Below are 19871 nucleotides of genomic sequence, written 5' to 3' on the forward strand. Positions count from 1 at the left end.
TGTAAAGACATTTTGACATCTCTCAGTTGATGAGATAACGGTAAAGGTGAGGAAGATCAGATGGCAGGCTTCAAACCATGGCAGGCATACACAAAGAACACCAATGGTGTATTCGCCTGTCTACATCACCAGGCACTGAAGCAAGGGTTTCAATAAAAATATACATCACGTGTGAAACCTTAAACATCTGTTTCCCCCGACCCTACGCAATATCAAAAACACAGTCCACCTCCAACTGTGGACTGACTCCTACTCAACACACAAGCTTGTTTGTGTGCGCACCTCGGGCAGGCTGGGGCGGACGACCGCTGGCTTACAGCCACTCAAGAGGACAGAAACAACAACAACAAAAAAAAAGTTCAAGTTCTTACATCTTTTTTTTCTTCCTTTAGTTTTTTTTTTTTTTTCTTTCTTTCTTTATGAGAGGATTTGTTTCAAGTCCTCCAGCGGGTCCTATCTCCAGGACTCCCCGGTGGTGGTGGTGCTGCGTGCCGTGTGCGCAAACGCGTCGGGCCGCAGCAATGGCGCCGAACCCTCCTGGACCAAAGTACCAGTTCCTGACAGAAGGCTCGAGAAGAATCTCCGATTCGGTTTAATCATCAGTCATCATCGCGTTGTGATGCTTGAGTCGGCCACACTGTTCAACATGTCATGCAGCGAGGTCTCATGTTGCAGGGCTGAGGGTTTGGGTCCACCTGCAGAAACAGACCAACACAACCCATTAGACATCGTCTCCCTTATCCCACTTTTGGAAGTGAATTAAATGTACTACCGTTAAAAGTTTACATGCTAACAAGAAAGAGAGCCAGGCTAGATGAGTTGAACAGAGATGAAAGCGATCTGTTAAGTGGTGTGGAAATCTCACCTCACAGTAGACAGGCGGCGGGCGGAAGCGGAACTCCTGGACATATGCCATGAGGGGTCTTCCCAGGATGCCACTGAGGTCCTCACTGAGGTCCTCCTCTGGGCAGCTGCTGTTGTTGTTGGTGTTAGCGGCGTTCTGGACGGCCTCCTCATTGGTCACCACTGAGCTGTAGTCCGGAGGAGCTGTGGAGGACAGACAGGGACACACAGGGTAAGGCATCCATCATGACACGTGTTAAACCTAAAGGGCTACTACCTCCAGCCTCAGCACCACAAGCCCAGAAGCTTTCAGAAGCTTTTCAGACCTATGCAGTTACGTTACTAGTTTGTTACGTTTCAGACTCTAACTATGTTAGCTCTTGTCAATCCTATATAGTGTGTGTGTGTGTGTTGTGTGTGTGTGTGTGTTGGTGCGGAGACAGAGAGAGGTACTCACGCTCAGGCTGCTCGGAGATGGCCATGCGGAGCCACTCCAGGTTGACGCTGTACTGGCTGCTCACGCTGGACGTGCGGCTGCCAAACGGTGAAGGGGGATGGTGCCCATCACCAGGGGCAGCTCCAGACAGAGCTTAGACGTGCCGGGCACTTCCACACAGACCCTGCCAGAACCAGAACCACAACCACCAATTAGAACTCCCTCCAACCACAGAAATCATCCAAAGATGGAAAAAGTGGACTATGCAAGCAGACTATGCTGAGGCCATGAAAGTCATGTCAAATAAGTACATTCTATTTACAAAAGCACTTTTTAGTGTAAGTGTACTACTTAGTCTACTAGCTCAGGTTTGCTGTGAGCAGAAAAGAGCGAGAGTGTGTGTGTGTGAGAAGAGAGAGTGCGTGTGTGTGTGTGTGTGTGTGTGTGAGAGGAGAGAGTGTGTCCTGTTGTGTGAGGAACTCACCTTGAGTGTGTACTCCACTTTGATGATGCGGCACTGGAGGATGGAGGGGCCCACTGGCGGGATCTTGATGGCGCGCCCGTGCCAGGTCTCCCGGCGACTGGGGGCCCACGGGGTCTCCGCTCAGCGTGGCCACCACCGCCCGCTTCTGCTTCATGGTGCCGCGCGCTATGAACGTCTGCGTCTGCGTTATGTAGGCTTTGGGCACGATGGAGCGGGACGTGGCGTTGTCAAACTCGGCGAACACGGGGATCACTTCACCTAAGAGGAACAGTACAGGAACCAGTCATTACTAGAGCTGTCTGTGGTGAGATCATTTACTGTGGTGACAAGATTTCTACACTTTACTCAACCAAAGGAGGAACAAGTGAAGTGATTCTGGCATCACGTACCTGGTGTGTAGCCCTTGCGGTCGATCTTTGCGGTAACACACACCTGTCCAAAGTTGCGATACCACACACGTGCATTCTTTTCTTTGGTTCCAGCTTGGGGTGCCTTAAGGGGAAGAACAAGTTGTTTTAAATGACTGTTCTGGTAACTTCTTAACCAAATTCTTGATCAACTTGAAAAAAAAAACACATGAATATTGAACCTACCAACAGAGCGGGTGTGTTGATGTCAATGGGCTCGATGACGGTAAACTCCTTCTTGATCTTCCTGACTGTGCACCAAGGCCTGTGGAGCTTCACCTTCACCCAGTAGCGGATGCTACCATGTTTGCCCTCGAACGATGTCACCAGAGTCCTGGAGAAGCAGAGGAGAGAGAAACGGGTTAGGGTCGGCTCTACTCTCCTCTCAGGGTGCAGGAAGCAATCAGAGGGGAAGAGGGGAAAACCAATGCACACATACAGAGCTTTGGGTTAGAATAACTAAAAGTGAAACTCACTCCTCTGGAAGCTGGAAACTGAAGGGGTATTCGTGTCTGCCGGCAGCAAGGACAGTCAGTTCTCCATTATCTGAGGGGGGAGATAGACATTTCACATTAAGCATCATGTCGTCATAAAAACTCATTCAGGGCCAAGCAGCCTAGTTTTATTTCATCACAAATTGGTTGTTCTATTTCCACGTTCATATGGCATAATGTCATCACACCCACACAAGCAGTTGAAAACAAGCACCTTGTCACAGCAGTGCCTCAACTGCACAAACAACTAAACAAAGAACTGAAACTACTGCAAATCAAATCGAACTCTGTATCTCTAAGTTAATGAACGCCATTTCATCAAATAGAAATTCACAAAGGAAACTTTCAGGATGTCTGATCCATTCAAACACTTTACGGTGCACCAAACAAAGAGTCGACAACCCTCTAGAAAATGCGACTCAAGTAGCTTAAAATTACATGTTCATATATGGTTTGGTTCATCATCTACTATGAATCGTTCGAGGTTTATTTTTCTGATTAGTCAGCGCACAGCACAGTGCCCAGACTATCGCCGAAATAGTGAATGACTGACCTGCCTGCAGAAGCGCCTCTCTCCGGTTAAGGTACTCCACTTCATCGCTATAATTTTGGGTGTAGGCAGCGCTTGATCCAGCACTTCGCGATTCTGTCCAGTGCACTTTCGCAAAACCTTCCGCATGTAACTTCAATGACTCGATTTTGCTCTCTCCACCGAGCTCCAGAACAACTTTTCCCGAGACCACATCACCACTGCTAAACACGGGTGGCGAGTCGATCTCAGGCGAGTCAAACACGATGTCGAACTTTTTCACTTTGTCGAAAATCATCTTGTAAAATCCCAAACGACTGCTTCGAAGGACACTTCGTTATTTTCCTGACGCGAGATCTGTCGTCAATTCTTCTGAAAGTTATTTGCTGGTCACCCTCTCTGATCTGCGAGCAAAACAAAACTGCAGCAACTGGTTGGAACCCAAGTCCTTTAACGTGCTACGGGGGGCGGGCTTACTGCATTTATTATGTAAGGCTGCCGGCTAAGACTGGTGCTCGCTCATAAACATCTTCGCTGGGTGTGGACAGCGAACGGGGTTGAGCAGAGCCCGATGATTGATGGTTGCAGGTTCTTCGACAAAAACAAGCTGACTGGGCATGCTCAGAACTTGGGTCCTCCCTTCAGGAATTTTTTGCACAACAAAATAGTTTCACACTGTACTATTGTGCGAAGATATTTACTTCCAGTACGTCCCATATTTGGCGTCTGCCGAGAGCAAGGAGACGTTTGCAAAGTGTGAATGCGCGAAAACAGAGGTTTATCCACAGCAAAGATCAAATGCACACGGGTCGGCCTGTGGATAATAGCATTAAGGGACCATTGTTCTGCCAAATCGAAAATAAACAACACCTATCAATTCACTTCTAACCTACTCAAGGAAAACACGATTCAAGACACGTCTGCAAGCCAAATTACGTGATATGCATTATCTATTTGTTGTGAGAATATTTACATAAGGAAACACATCATGGTTCATCATTGTTGCAGAATAAAACTTTTTTCGCCAGTTTCAAACACACAACAAGACGTTACTGCCCCCCCGTGGTGTAACTCATGTCTGCACTCATAACAAAACTATATTTGATATGAATATAAGCCGCCCTCTATTGGTTACATTTAGCAATGCAAACCCTCTTGATCTGACTTCCTCAAAGATCTCAAATCAATAGACACTTAATTTTGAGTGGAAAAGACAGCCTCGTAATGACAAAAACAGGAGAAAGGTAACTGAAATATTCCAGAGCACAGGCCCCTACAGTGATCCCTGCAGTCAGACTCAAAGCTGAGACTTGACCTAGATGTTCCTGTATAAACTAACAGGTCTTATAAAACAGCTGAAATAAAGAATCAAACTGCACACTGCTCCTCCTTCTAAATACCATCATTATTTTAGGCCTTTTCATTTTTTCAAAACTACTTAGGGCATTTGTACTGTGAAGATTCATAAGTTATGTACCAAACAACACGAAAACATTTATGCATGAAAACATTTATGCATCAAGCCTTTTTTTCTTATATATGATATGTAAAATCACTATATAACTATTACATTTACTAATCTATAACAATCTGTGTTAAAATCATTGCAATATCATTATTTCCAAAAGCCTAGGATTTGTTTTAATTTGTTTCAACATACAACATTCACACAAACAAACACATGCTCAAGCCCGGCAGAATTTTTGGATATGCTACCAGAAATCTATCTATAGTCAACAATAAAACGTGTCAGAGGGTCTGCGTGGCCTCGAGGGGGGTCGGGTAGCTTCGACGAAGAAGCATAAATAAATGTATACGAGGGTAGGCTAGGCGAGGCGAAGCGAGCCTTGTTTATCACGTTTCCTCAGAAACCACGGGAGCATTTTTTGAAACGCCCCATTCGATCCTGAATCAGGGGTCTCCAACGGCAAAGTGGTCGTCTTGCAAAAGGGGGCGTCAACCTTCCCCACCCTCTCGCCAATACATACAACACACATACGTTGTTCATATGAACTTGCCAAAATGAATAACCTAAGCCATACTAAAGATATGGCAGTTGTATTTTACACAGTTGATTTGTCTATTTCTAGCCAGACATATCAGGTCAGTCTGAAGACCTAAACTACGACACTGTTAATTACTGTACGTTACAGTGTCACTGTAGCGTTACTTTACATGCACTAATGATGAATAGCCCTATACTAGGCGCTAACCTATTCGTACCCCTTTACAGTGAAATATTAACCTCAAGTCTGGTGTCTGTTTACAGTCACGTCTGCTGGCCTAGATTCCTGCTCTCCGGTTTCTCTCGCACGTTAAGCCAAATAGCTCTGTGTGAAGTTTGGTTAAAAGTAAGCAATCCCCACGCTTGCACCGAGGAAATTGATGGCGCGGGTGTACAACGTGCTAGAAGCGATGTAACCGTTTGGTTCTCAATTTCTCCCACAAACTTAACTTTATTTTCTTAAATTGAAACATCACAAACGAGTCAGTGTAAGCTGCACTGCATGCTGGTAAGTGTTTACATGTTTGAAAAGTGAAGACGCACTGTCAGGCTGTGTGTCAGCGTCCGCAGGCCTTAGCCTACCTCTAATGAGATGTTGCCTCTTCCTGAAGTAGGTGATCTTGGACGTGTAGTCATTGTAAACGGTGTTCATACCCACGGTGCGGTTCTCCAGCCAGTGGGCCGTGGCGAGCCCCCTCCCGAGCACTCTCATTGACCGCACTTTAATCTCCCGGTTTAGCTCCAGTACTACCTGTCCGGTAACCATCTCCCCGCTCGTGTACACAGCATCGTGTGGTCCGTCTAATTCAAGCTGAAAGCTTTTTATGCTCTTAAACAGCATCTGCCAGAAAGAAAAATGACTCAGTTATACCCTGCTTGCTCAAATGCTCTGCGAGTGACAGTAGCCTAATGCTTGTCTTATGCAGACAGGCTGACGATTATAGCAGGTTATTAAGCGGTCTAAGGACCCTTCTCAGCTGGCCGAAAGTCCAGTGCTAACTAGTAGTGTACAGTTGATGAGACAAGCCAAAACAACTCGTTACAGTTACCTTTAAATGATGCAAGATATGGAATCTTGAGTCCTCGGGTTCTGTGCATAGAAAGTCTGTCAGTTCGCACTCGTGCAGAGTATAATATATTTTCACGAGTTTGGTTCACGCCCACCACAAACGGATTATCGTGTGCACCAATCAAACAACGCCATTTAGTGCTCACTGCAGATATCATTCCCACAACGGTACGGTAAGGTAAATAACGGGTTTTATTAATTTGAAGTTCATTCAGTTTACATAATGTGACTCAAACACCAGCCTTACAGGCTTTAGCCTCCTAGAAAGAAAACTTGAACTTGAACTTGAACTGAACTTGACTGTTCTTCTCACTTAAGATTAAGATTTTTTTTTATAGAAAATTCATCTTTCTAAACAAAAACAATCCAAGGGCATCAGATATCTGATAGTCATGATCAACAGCTTTACATTTAAAAAGAAGCTTATAATAATAAAGTGTTTAAAACAACTAGTTATTCAGTTGTGATAGACAAAAAAAATGCATGGCAAGAGTCCGAGGTTGACTTGCACATTGGACTGTAAAGAGATCTCCGCTCCTCCACTAAACAGTAAATATCCAAAACTGTGTCAGTGACCTGACCAACTCACAGCTCACAGGGAGAAGCGTGTTTATATGGGTGAAGGGTCGGGGGTCAGCGTATTTGGGGGTCATACAAGCATGTTTGATGGATAGTGAGCGCCTGTCTATGTCTGGTCACTTTGGGAAATGCAGTGTGTGTGTGAATATGTGTGTGTATGTGTGAGAGTGTGTGTGTGTGTGTGTGTGTGAGTGTGTGTCTGTGTCTGTGTCTGTGTCTGTGTGTGCGTGCGTGTGTGTGTGCAGGTGTGCATGCGTGTGTGTGTGCGTGTGTACTTGCGTGCGTGTGTGTGTGCGTGCATGTGTGTGTCTGTGATATCCACTCTGCCACCTCTTTTGGTATGATCCTGTATTCAGGTGATTAGAATATCTCGTGCAGTTCTCCGTTATAAGGTGCGTAAATCTAGGAAAACTGACGTCAAGTGGTATGCAGTGATAATGGGTGCCATTAGAATTTAAATATGCACTCAATGCACTCAACCTCGAAGCCACTAACACACAGCGCTGGCCTCCCTGCTGTGCTTGGCACTACAGCGGTCTCGCTGCAACAGATTTGAGAGTTGGTCCCGTCTGAACAGCAGCTCTCTTGACCTAAATGACTCGTACTCTCACCTCAGAAGCACTGGATACTGGAAGCAGGAGCACCTCTAAATAATATGTTGGGCTCTATGAATGACTATTATCGGGCTCCCTCCACACCTAGACCGCCCACGTAGGCTGTGATTGCTGTAAGTGCCCCCACGAAACCCGTTTAACGACCCAAAGCTTAATAATTTAGCTTTTGTAGTCTTGTGTTGATTACCTAATACTTAACCTATACTGGCACTGACCAATGATGTATGAAGTGAATTCAGTCAGTTTTGAAAGTGAGCAATATTTGAAATTTTGGTCAACGTTACTCCTGTAAAGTTTGTCATTGCCAGTAATGCCCCGCTGAAGACCTCTAAAGGGTAAGGTCACAGAAGACATAGATCTGCAAACTTCAGAAAATAGACTCCTAGTTCATCCACCTGTCTCCATCATTTAGTGATTCACAATATGCAGTTGAATTGCTGTTTGATGAAGAACTATTGATATAAGATTATATGATGCACTATAGGAAAGGCCCTCTTTTGCATTTTAAACGTACATTTAATAGAGAAATCCAACCAATATCAATAAAAACTCAACATTAATGAATTATATTGATATAAGATTATGTAATGCACTATAGGAACTATTGATATAAGATTATATGATGCACTATAGGAAAGGCCCTCTGTTGCAGTTTAAACGTACATTTAATAGAGTACATTAAAATAAAAACTTTTCAATCAACTTTGCAACATTCATTACCTGAATTAAATGCCTAACTGTCATACTACAATTTTTCTCAGTTGTTAACACACAAAAAGCGAACATTCGGCACAATTTGCACAACCTTCACTTCATGTACCAATCGCTCGACCCAATTTGGCACTACTTCACACTCCCTTATCTGCATTAGACTCTGACTTTCCTTCTTTACACTCTGATGTCAATTACACATCACCTTGTTGTCAAAACACTACACACAATGTTCAGTTGTTGCACACACTTCTCAAGTAAAATCTCAAAGCATCAACCTACAACACACAAATATTCAAATCTCTAAACATTCAGGTCTGTTGCCTGTGATGTGGATGAGGCCCTCTTTCCAGACAGGAACCGGAGGCGTGATGCCTAATTCATTTTTGTGAGGGGGGGTTGAGCAGGCCGGTTTACAGTACTTTACTGTTCTCTGTGTGTACCGAAATACAACTTTTTTTTGCTGTATATTTGTGTGCTGTTTTATGTTTGACTATGAAAAAAGTAGGCCTACACTGAGACATTTTACAAAAGGAGAAAGGGCTCATTCTCCAGAGTCATTGTCATTCATATGGTGTGTTCCATTTCTATGATTGTGTTTTCGATTTTGCACTTCAGTGTGCTGTAAATGCTTGGTAGTGTGCAGCAAATGCTTAGTTGTGTGTACTCAATGAATGGTATGAGTGTGTCATTTGAAAATATGGCTGTGTGTACCAAATGAAAACACGAGTTCCATTTTGTGAACAGTTAAGAGATTTGATGGCAAAGAGTCATCTTGCAAAGGGAGTGTCAGGTTTAGCATTTTGTGTGTGAGGTTTTCAGTTTTGTGTGTGCAGTTTTGAGAAAGCGGTTATTGTTTTGAGAAACGTGTGTTAACAATTGTGAAAAACTGTAAAACAAAATCCATTTATCACCAGTCATCCCCATTAGATGTCGCTCTCTCATTCAACTTGTGTGAACTGCAAATGCATAGAGGAACAATTCATAGTGACACAGCAGTCTTCTGACTGACCTGATCTGATCTGTCTTGCCAGAGTTTGCTGAGCATTTGGCTTCCCATTTCTACAATGGCGAACTCGGAACATCGCCAAAATTCCCACCAGTGGCCAAAATTGTATTACATTTTAAAACATCTCTCCAAATATGGGAAGCTGTTCGATAGTATTTCATATCTCATCCCTAGTGATATCAACATCCTATCAATATTGACTCATTAGCTTGTGAATCAAATCAAATCGGGGCATCTGTGCTAGAAACATATTCATTCAGCTATATTTATTATGTTTGGACAAAAGTTGCACTTGCTTACATTTCTGTGGAGTTACAGAGAACACATGACGCAAAGTAACTTAATAATAATATAGGTCATTAAGTTCTATAAAGGTCGGCCCCTGTCAGTGCAGGGCCCGTGGAGAAACCCCCTGCCCCCTTCCGCCCTCACGGCACCCATGAGTGAGTAAGAGATGCAAACAGAAGATATGGGAGTGTTAAGTTCTGAACTAATCGGCATATCATGCCATCCGTGTAAACACACTTCTGCCTATTGACTCCTGTGAATAGGAACTTTGCTCATGGATCAAAGGAGCAGAGAACAGAGTTTACCATTCAGCAGACCCTGTGACAGTCACAGTCAGAACGGGCTCGAAGAGGTTCTTCATTACACATAGACACAAACTGAGAGCAACAACATTAGTTTATTTGTTTGAAAGTTAACAGTAAGTAAGAACAGTGTTTGAGTGTGTGTGTTTCTACATGGGTACGTGGCTGTACAGATGGCTGTGTGTGTCTATCAGTGATTTGCTGGAGAGAGGCACGAGTGTATAGGCCTCATTGTGGGTTGTGCTGAAGAGGTGCTCCTTACAGGGGGGACTGATGTGGCTCTCCTTAACCTACAAACAAACAAACAAACAAAACAACAAAAACAAACAAGTAAATATGAGGTGTCTACTTGTATACTGTGTACGTGTATACTGTAAGTATAGATGGCACCAGGTAAGTATTTTAGTTTAAATTAACCAATTTCTTGGAAACAACTCAAACTGGTTCCTGGGAAGAGTGAGAATGGGCAGTTTTACTGCAAGCCATTTACAGATGAGAGGCATGCATGTGTGTCATCTCTTTAAAGGTGCGGTCTGCAGACAACTGTTTAAAGGTGCAGTCTGCAGACAGCTGTTTAAAGGTGCAGTCTACAGACAGCTGTTTAAAGGTGCAGTCTACAGACAGCTGTTTAAAGGTGCGGTCTGCAGACAGCTGTTTAAAGGTGCGGTCTGCAGACAGCTGTTTAAAGGTGCGGTCTGCAGACAGCTGTTTAAAGGTGCAGTCTACGGGCAGCTGTTTAAAGGTGCAGTCTACAGGCAGCTGTGTTCAAGCACTAAGGTACCAAACAGTAGCTGACCCACTCATAGATCTGGGCCTGATATCTCTCAGAGTCAGCTTCTGTTTGCAGACGGTGAAGTTCTCTTAAAATGTATATCACAACACCTGAATCTATACAACAAATGCATGGTGCTCACAAGAATACAACTGAACATTGCAACCTTATGCTATTCACACAGACTCTGGAATTCTGAATAAACTGTGTCAAAGTTCAGGCCCCTGAAAAGTAAAACAATTATTTAAAGTGTCACAGTCCAAGGATGAGTAGGTCCCAAAATAGCTAGCTGTGGAGAGATGAATGAGTAACAGAGAGACTGTAGTCCAAAGTAATCAGTCTACTTTAGTTCAGTTGTCTGGGGTGCAGCGCACCTGTTAACTATGTGGGGTTCAGCTCACCTGTGTTCTCTGTGTTCACCTGTTGTGTGACACAGGCCCAGGTTACCAATGATAACTGTCTGGGGTTTACCACACGTGTTAAAGGTAACAGTAAATAACTGTGGAGTTCAGCTCACCTGTTTTAACTGTGCAGGGTTCCGCTCACCTGTTTTAACTGTGCAGGGTTCCGCTCACCTGTTTTCACTGTGTGGAGTTCAGCTCACCTGTTTTAACTGTCTGGGGTGCAGCTCCTGTCTTTTTCCATTTGAAGGACGGTAGTCTCTCTGCACTGTTGTGACGGCAGGTTCATGCTCTGAGGACATGAAAGGTCACACTAATCATATATTTAATGATACTGAATTCAGTTGCATCCAATGAATCTGCTTATTACCATTACAAAATCATCACTGAGCTTGAGCTGAGAACACTTGAAATGGTGCTTGAGAGTGTGAAACCCGTCAAAAGTCCAGCCCAGAGTGTGAGAACCAATCACAGTCCTTCTTCTAGTTGGCCCAAAATTGTGGGGACCAATCAGAGAGAACTGTTTAGGTTGATGTTTCTTTGTGTCCTCATACCAGGGCCAGAGAGCACGCGCCCAGAGGGTTGTGTGTGGGGCAGGACCCGGGCCGCCGCTTTCCTGGGGTAATCATCGCTGGAGGAGGTGTTGTAGGACTTCCTTCCCAAACTGGGCGGACCAAACTGCACATTACTCCTGGTTATGAGGCAGGATCCATCCACATGTGAGGGGAGCTCCCTGTGGTTTCCCTAAAGAGAGAGGGGTCACAGAGGCACGGGATGGGGGAGAGCAAACAGAATGATATTTAGGGGGAACCCTTTATGAAACATGAGCAGAGGGGGTTTTAGGCGTCTCACCTTTGAGAAGAAGAATCTGTTTGTGGTGGCCATCATTCGGGCCTGGTTCCGCTGTGGGTCTAAATCTCCCCTGGGTATAGAACTCTGGGTCGGAATCTTCTGCACATGCCGCACACCCTCTAACACACACATACACACACACACACACACAGATGGATACATACACACACAGAGGCATATGCAAACACATAGGCAGACACATGGAAGTGCTTGGACTCACCCATAGGTCATAAATACTCATAAACACGCAGATACATAATATGCACGGACCCATATGCTAAACCTTAGCACTTAAAGACATATGCGCATACACACAGAAATGCAGCTCCATTCAAGTACACACACTTGCTCACACTCACATGCACACATACAGCCAGTAGGGTACAGTGGCTGCAAATACACTTACGCATGCATGTACTCACAAACACACAAGCACACACACATGCATATACACACACCAACCACGTACTCTCGTGTTTATTTCTTATACTGTATGTCACTTTTGTGTCTTGCCCTCTAAACTAATCAAGATACTGCCACCTTGCTTCACAGGCTACCTGTCTTAACCCTGCGATACGCATCAGCTGTGGTCGACACCCATTTGTTTTCACTGTCCCCAAGATTAACCTTTAGTCGCACCATCGCTCCCTCCGGCCTGTTGAAAAATAAGACACCATTATGCAGGATCAGAGGTGCTTACAGTGGGGCTCCTCGGGCAGAAACAAAAACACACATAGGCAGGAAAAGAAAATAGGCCCCACCCATCCTGACCCGTGTGGATCCACTGAAGTGATTTGAAATACAACACGTGTGGGACACATACCGGGGGGCTCGGGGGCCCGAAGGTGGCAGCATGCGTGGTCTCCCTCTCCACCAGCTTGTCTGGGTCACCCATCGCCAGAGAGGAGCGGAAATGCTGAGCCAGGGAATGACAGTGTACACAGGACTTATCACCTCAGGGATGTTTTTCAGAGCACCAGCAACTTCATATCTAAACGCACTGCAGGCATTCCAGCCACGGGTCTCAGCGTTTGAGGAGTTCCTACCCAGCCTGCAGCTGACACCAGGACAGCTCTGGTTCTGATCTGGCATACCTCTGGCCAGGCCAGAAACAGCTGCTGTCTGGATAAGGGTGGGCTCATGTCCAACAAAGAAACACAATTTACCAACCAGTAGTTAGTCCAAACTTTGATTTTGGAAAAAAACCTGTGTTGCTTAACGACTGTTAATGTAATGTAAGTTGCTAACATAGTTAGTATCTGTGCTTTTGGGATCTGCACACCTGTGTGAATGGTCTGACCAACAACAACTGTCAGTGCCAGAGCTGTTGACATTGACGTTAGTGTAGTTTGCCGGCCAGGATGCCAAAGTAGGTCGCTTTGGACAAAAGTGCCCTCTAGTGGTATGCTAAGGATGATGTGTGCTGCATTTTGTTCGATTCAATGGTCTTGAATGGGAACGGTGTGTGTCTCTAGATTGCCTTTATGCCTACATAAAATGTATTGATGAACAAAGCGCTGTATTTTTGAGACACAGAGAAAGCACAGTTTTGTGATAGCCTACCTGTGCACCCCTATCCCTGTGGAAGAGATGCTGACTAATGTAATGTAATGTAATGATAGAGATGTCTCAGTTTATCAATATGTGTGTGTTCTTGTATAGTTTGTTCAACACAGTTTTGTCATTATTTCCTGTGCACTGCTTTCATTTCCAAATCTGATCCGCAGTAACCGTATAGTGATCATCTGCTACTGCTGAGGGATCACACTTCACATTTTGTTGAGAAGAGGTAAAATTATGAACTTTAAGAGAGCAAAGGGTGATGGTTTTAAGCCGTTTTGAATTTGGAATGCTGTTTATTACAGTGATGTGGCAGCTCACATGTTATTCTGTTTCCCTGTAGTAATATTGCTGTCATTTTCATTTGTGTGTTTCACAAAATCTACCAGAATACACCAACAGAGAGCCCTCAAGCTTTCATAAAATGCAAGCATTATTTAAAGGTGCATTGTGTAGGATTTAGTGGCATCTAGTGGTGAGGTTGCTGCATTTGCAGCCAACTGAATACCCCTCTTTACGGTGGCCACCTACAACTTTTTTGTATTATTATTCAGTGGATTGTCATTTAGTACTTGAATTTGCAGATGGCTATGTTATGTTGTGTTTATCAGACAAGCATTTTTTTATTTTGAGATTTTTGGCATAACCCCACATTAGAATATATTACATATGCCTAATAGGTGTAACATTTATCATCATCATCTGAACTTACTCACTGCCTAAGATTTATTTTATTAGATGCATTTTTACTCATTTTAGGCATTATTTTGATGAGTCCTTTTACTTGTACTTCAAGTAATTATTATTATAAAGTAACAATAGTTTTACTTGAGCTTTTGCTTACTCTACCCATCTCTGGGTCTTCATGAACTACTACTGCACAATAAGTTCACCTTATAATGGCAGGAAGGGTGTACGGTCTTACTTTTAAATCCAAACACTGACTCTGAAAAAACGCCCTGTAGCAACTAGTGACTTTATGCACCTGGTCTCCATTGTGTTAGCTCTCTGTCTGGGAGACAATAAATGGCAGTGCAGGGCTACTAAACAGACTAACAACTTTACAAGCAGGTGAGGTGTGTTTAGTTAGCACAGGGCTACTAAACAGACTAACAACTTTACAAGCAGGTGAGGTGTGTTTAGTTAGCACAGGGCTACTAAACAGACTAACAACTTTACAAGACGGTGAGGTGTGTTTAGTTAGCACAGGGCTACTAAACAGACTAACAACTTTACAAGACGGTGAGGTGTGTTTAGTTAGCACAGGCCTTTTGAACAGACTAATAGTTTTATAACCAGGAGTGTTTTGAGTTAACCTACCTTCTCCACTGGAGCAAGAGGGGGGGCCCATCTGCCCTGGAAGGTGTCCTTGTGATGGGTGCTAAAGTACAGCCTGTCATAGTCTCCGCTGATGGTCGGCTCTCCTCCTTATCAACACACATTCAATGAAGTGGTTTGCATTCAGAGTAAGCTATAATAATATGTTAAAGTCTTATCCATGTCAAAGGAGCCCTGAGAGTCCCCAAGAACATTATGCATTATTTTGAGGAATCATAAAATAATCATCAACAATCACTGTTCAACAGTACATAGAATTGCAACACGAACATCTGCCTGCATGTGAGTACTGGGTGTATAGATGCCCCATGATTTGTAAAAACTGAGCACTGACCGAGGTGTTTGACCGGTGCTTTGACCACAGGCAGCGCTATGAAGGCAGGGAAAGTCTCTCTGTGTGTGGTCTGGGGCAGCTTCCGATCTCCGGTGCATTTCTGAATAGCCACGGTGGGGCGTGCAAGCTTGGCGGCGGAGTGGGAGGGGTGCCGCTTGTAACCCTCAGCCTGGGTGGTGCAGAAGGTGGCCTGGCGCCGGTCCGCGTGCATTCTCAGGTTGGTGCACAGCTTGGCCCAGGCTGGTATGCGGTGGATGGCCTGCAGCTGGGGGCGTGTGTATGAGCTCAGGGCCTCAGGGCAGCGCTCCAGGATGGAGCGGTCCTTGTGCTGCATCTGGGCGGGCTTGGGGCAGGGAAGACTGCCACATTTGGGGAGGTGGCCGGAGGTCCTGAAGTCCTTCTTGAAGGTGGTGAGGTAGATCTGGTCTGTGGTGACACCATAGTTGTCTGTCACTATCAGGGTATTGGATGACTTCAGGAAGTCTATCCCTGTGGGCTGAGCTGGAATCAATGTGCCTGTGATGACAGACATCTCATTGTCCGGGGAGAGCACGTTGCAGTGAACTTAATTTGCTTATTTCACATTGAAATCAGCTGGTTTTGCTGCTGTCCAGGCATTTCCTAATCCCTTCTGAAATAGAATGGAATGAATGTGATGTCACAGATGAAGTGATGTCATTTGTCTGAGTGCAGTCTTCCATGGCATTACAGGTATATAGACTATAGACTACAAATGTGCTCAAATCATGGTGGCCTTTGGCTTTTTGCCTACAACTAACGCAGAACACAGTAAAATAACTACCATAAAGTACTTGTTCTCGTATTACTGCACAATCACACTAGGGTTCACATCGTAATTGGCATTCTTCAGAGCGCCATTATCCTCTTATAACACTCTTGGTGCTTGCATGGCATTAATAACTAGATATTACTTAGTGGGAGAGAGGCATGTACTGAGTGTAATAATAAATGCTGCCATGGTTTGATAGTAGCTCTCCTGTATGTAAATACAAAACTGCCCAAGTTCATGGAAGTTCAACTACAGGGGACAGGCATTTAACCTCTAAACATGCCACTATCTCAATAAATTGCTGTAAACTAATCCAAGAATTACAGAAAATTATTTATGAGATATCAGCTTTATATGAAAAAAGAATCAAGCATGTGGCAAAAACTCCCACATGAAGGCCAACTCTGAGTCACACAGCATAAAACATCTTCTGCCATACTCCTTGGAAAACACCTTTTGGCTTACGACTATCTGCTTAAATGTGCATGGGTAAAAAAAACTCGTTTGTTTAACGAAGAACGGTATTGGGCTAGAAAGGTAGCCTCTTAACTAATATTTTGTAGTTTTCTATACATTTAACAAACGTTTTTCCTCCCTGTCCGTGGTTTGCTCTTAGGTAGCCCATGTTATCAGGACAGAAACGCCTCTGACCAATGACTGGTTGAAACAAAATGTTTCTCCCTGAGATATAAAATAACGGAGCAAGCCTACGATTCAATTTACACATGGAACACTGATAATGTGTATAAAAGATGGACGATAAATAGCCTTTCTTTCATTCGTACGTAAAAGATATGACCTAAATCAGCCAACGTCTGTCAAAAGAATAGTCTAGCAAAACTACATAATTTGGCTTGTCATATCAGACTGTGTAACTAGTTATAACATTTATCAAAAGAGAAAAGTGAAAAGCTTTAATCGTACAGTAGTGAAAACTGAAAATTAATATGTACCGTCCTTGTTCGCAAGTTGTGGCTGAGCCTCTTTGTTGCATTCTCTGTTGCTAAGTAGACTAATTAATTATTTATCAACAGTGCATTTAATAATTTGTCTGTTGCCCTATCTTGCCATTTTTGGCAAGTATAACCACTAAAAAATCAATTTTCAAACAAGCAAAAAGCAATCTGTTGGGTAGATTTGGTAAACATGAGTCAAGTGGTTAATTAAAATACACTAATTAGGACTCTTCCTCTCGTGTTGTTTCTTCGTGTCACGGCTAGATGGCGATATATTCATAGTCATCATCAGCCGAATATATAGATTTTACGTGTAGATTCTAAAACATCTTGCATTGATATGCTGGATATACATTGCTTTAGAAAAAAAATTCAATTTTTGTCAACCAGTCAGAGTCACTGGACAGCGGTCAAGTTAGTAAAATGAGTTAAATCTTTACTTCACGTTCACTGAGGAATTCATTCGTGGAGGATGTGATGTAAATATATGCTCTTCCGGTTTGGACGGCCTCTTTTCGTTCAGGCTAAGCAGTCCGACGGGTGGGTGCTCTTTCATGTCCATGATATTTCGGTTAAAATAGCATTTCCTAGCGAAAATTAGTCTTTATTTATTCGCTTTGGGTCATAGCAATTTGATTGTCATTAATGAAGCATTAAATGTACTACCGAAAATGAATTTTGTGTTGTAAAACGTCATAACTTTATGTCGTAGAATGCATGTGGCAAAGGCCTCTTGGAAGTAGCTAGTTGGTATGGCGGATAGCTAGTTTGCTAACCATGTGGAGTTTGATGATTAGCGACAAAAGTCGGAATTCAACAGCGAACAATCATTTTCATACAGAGTAAATGTCTGTGTAGCAAATTATCACATTTGTCAAACTAAATTTGCGGCTGGGATTTATATTTCTCAGCTCGTGGTACAAGTAACATTATTAACTGGTTGGCTAAGCTAACATTTGACGGCAGTCAGCATGCTAATAAGTAGCTCACATTGCCTTGAAGAAGTTGGTTTGCCTAATTAATTTATAGTACTAAAAGGCTAATGGTGGAATGTGACGTTACATGGCGGTCACTAAAATGCTTAATTGAGTAGGCTTGATGAGCATGTATTTATCGTCTTGTATTTCAGAGTTTGCAAAGATGCAGATCTTTGTGAAAACGTTAACGGGGAAGACCATCACCCTTGAGGTGGAACCCAGTGATACCATCGAAAATGTCAAGGCAAAAATCCAGGACAAAGAAGGTAAGTTATGTTATTAATCGGGGTCTAGCAACGAACTTAACTAGGAACTTATTGTCACCGGTAAAATGAACAGTTGTCATTAACGAAAGTTGTCTTTCTCTAGGTATCCCTCCTGATCAGCAGCGTCTGATCTTCGCTGGCAAACAGCTCGAGGATGGCCGCACACTGTCAGACTACAACATTCAAAAAGGTGACTATTCAACTCTGCGAGAGGAGGCTTTTTTTTAGTACTGCTGGGCTACTCTGATCTACGGATAGACCAATGTTATCTAGATTTAACTGAATTTGTGTTTGTATTGAGTATTCAAACAACCTAACAAAACCAAATGTTATGCTCTTGAGCTCTACATAGAATGCCATTAATTGAGTTAAAAATCTTAAGATGGGTGCTGTAAGGTCCCAGTTAATTCTTGGACCATTAATTGATTATAAAGTCTTAAGGTTATTGTTGTTGTAAGGTCCTAGTTAGTTTTTGGGGAACAGGCTGATGACAAATGTGTGTTAAAATGATGATGGGATAGAATATAAAGTAAATGTATTTGAAATGGTAATAGAAAAGTCCTTGAAGTTGTTTTTTCTTAAAATATCCACCATGAGTCTAAGGCTTTGGACCTTAGGGCCAATGTGGAAATCATGACTTGGCTAATGCAGGTGTCTGTTTTTTTGTTTGTCAGAGTCTACTCTGCACCTTGTGCTCCGCCTGCGAGGAGGCATCATTGAGCCTTCTCTGAGGCAACTGGCCCAGAAGTATAACTGCGACAAGATGATCTGCCGCAAGTGAGTGTCTAGTCTCCTCATGAAAGTGTTGTGCCCGTGTCCTTACTACATAATAAGACATTGTGTGTGCTAGCATCCATCTTCACGGCATCTCGTGTGGTAATGACTCTTCAATACTTCACAAGATTATAGACTTGATTTTCACTATGAAATGTAATGCTGCATTAATGTACATGGAAATCCCTACATGTCAAAGTGAAGTATTCCAGGTCAAGAGTAATAAGAAAAACACTTTCCTGTCAAATTTGACATGTAGAATATATGCGTAGGTGCAGTGAAGGATCTCTTGCTTGAGATGGAAATGCTCCAAACCTATTGTTGCATCATGCACCAGTGTGACCCGAGTAATGCTACGAGGCCCTATTCTGCGATGTAGAGCTATACAGTCATGTGGGTGGAATAAATCACGCTCAGATGGAGCGCGTTTCTGGTGATGTGTCTGTAGGTTACAGCTTTACTAGCCCTGTTTCTAAGGCAACGGCTTTGGAAGCCTGCCACGTGCTGCGGGGTTGCTGGTTTACAGTGGTGTGCATCTCAAAAGCGCAGCCTTCTCTGACCCTCACTTTGACCTTGGTTCCTTTTGTTCTGCAGGTGCTATGCTCGCCTTCACCCCCGCGCCGTCAACTGCCGCAAGAAGAAGTGTGGCCACACCAACAACCTGCGCCCCAAGAAGAAGCTGAAGTAGACGCTCCGCGCTGTTCTCTTGGCCCTATGCAGTTTGCATTAGTTGGTTAAATAAATGTTGAGAAAAACAAAATTGTTGTGTTGTTGTGATTCCCCACCCACCCCCTCTGCTTACCTCTTGGTTAGTTTGTAGTAGAGATTAAATCGACAATAGCTCAGTTATCAGAACATGGTTTAATTTGCATAACTGGTAAACAGGCTGCAGATACAAAATCAAAGGGGTTTTGTCATGATGGTGTAACTACAACCTGGAAGTTTAGATTACTTAATCTCTATCTTCAGATCTTCAGTTGAACTTTCCCTGGCAGTTTTTCTCGCTGTCAACGGTTGACATCACGATGGGTCTGTCCCATAGCTGGGCCAGAGTCTGAAGCCATCTTGAGCTGTAGAAAAT

The 19871-nt window shown here is 43.5% G+C and overlaps 3 protein-coding genes and 1 pseudogene across 3 annotated transcripts; 1 reads left to right on the forward strand and 3 right to left on the reverse strand.

The window, feature by feature from the left end:
* LOC122129445 overlaps window positions 1-6345 on the reverse strand; it is a 7145-nt pseudogene extending 800 nt beyond the window's left edge.
* Window positions 6346-9846: 3501 nt separating this feature from the next.
* On the reverse strand, window positions 9847-12586 carry LOC122129451. Its single transcript, XM_042704368.1, has 5 exons — window positions 12353-12586; window positions 11796-11914; window positions 11498-11687; window positions 11147-11235; window positions 9847-10060 (listed from the first exon to the last, which is right to left on the reverse strand). Exons 1-5 carry the CDS (start codon window positions 12435-12437, stop codon window positions 9920-9922), a joined length of 624 nt encoding a protein of 207 aa, XP_042560302.1. The 5' UTR covers window positions 12438-12586; the 3' UTR covers window positions 9847-9919.
* Window positions 12482-15648, reverse strand: LOC122129450 (testis-expressed protein 45-like). The gene is made up of 4 exons (XM_042704367.1): window positions 15028-15648; window positions 14676-14782; window positions 12619-12711; window positions 12482-12505 (listed from the first exon to the last, which is right to left on the reverse strand). Exons 1-4 carry the CDS (start codon window positions 15557-15559, stop codon window positions 12482-12484), a joined length of 756 nt encoding a protein of 251 aa, XP_042560301.1. The 5' UTR covers window positions 15560-15648.
* Window positions 15649-17268: 1620 nt separating this feature from the next.
* On the forward strand, window positions 17269-19550 carry LOC122129447 (ubiquitin-60S ribosomal protein L40). Its single transcript, XM_042704364.1, has 5 exons — window positions 17269-17313; window positions 17903-18016; window positions 18120-18206; window positions 18691-18793; window positions 19385-19550. The coding sequence occupies exons 2-5, from the start codon at window positions 17914-17916 to the stop codon at window positions 19476-19478; spliced, it is 387 nt and encodes a 128-aa protein (XP_042560298.1). The 5' UTR covers window positions 17269-17313; window positions 17903-17913; the 3' UTR covers window positions 19479-19550.
* The last annotated feature ends 321 nt before the right edge of the window (window positions 19551-19871 follow it).

The sequence above is a fragment of the Clupea harengus genome, unplaced genomic scaffold, assembly GCF_900700415.2.
Source record: "Clupea harengus unplaced genomic scaffold, Ch_v2.0.2, whole genome shotgun sequence".
Lineage (NCBI taxonomy): Eukaryota > Metazoa > Chordata > Actinopteri > Clupeiformes > Clupeidae > Clupea > Clupea harengus.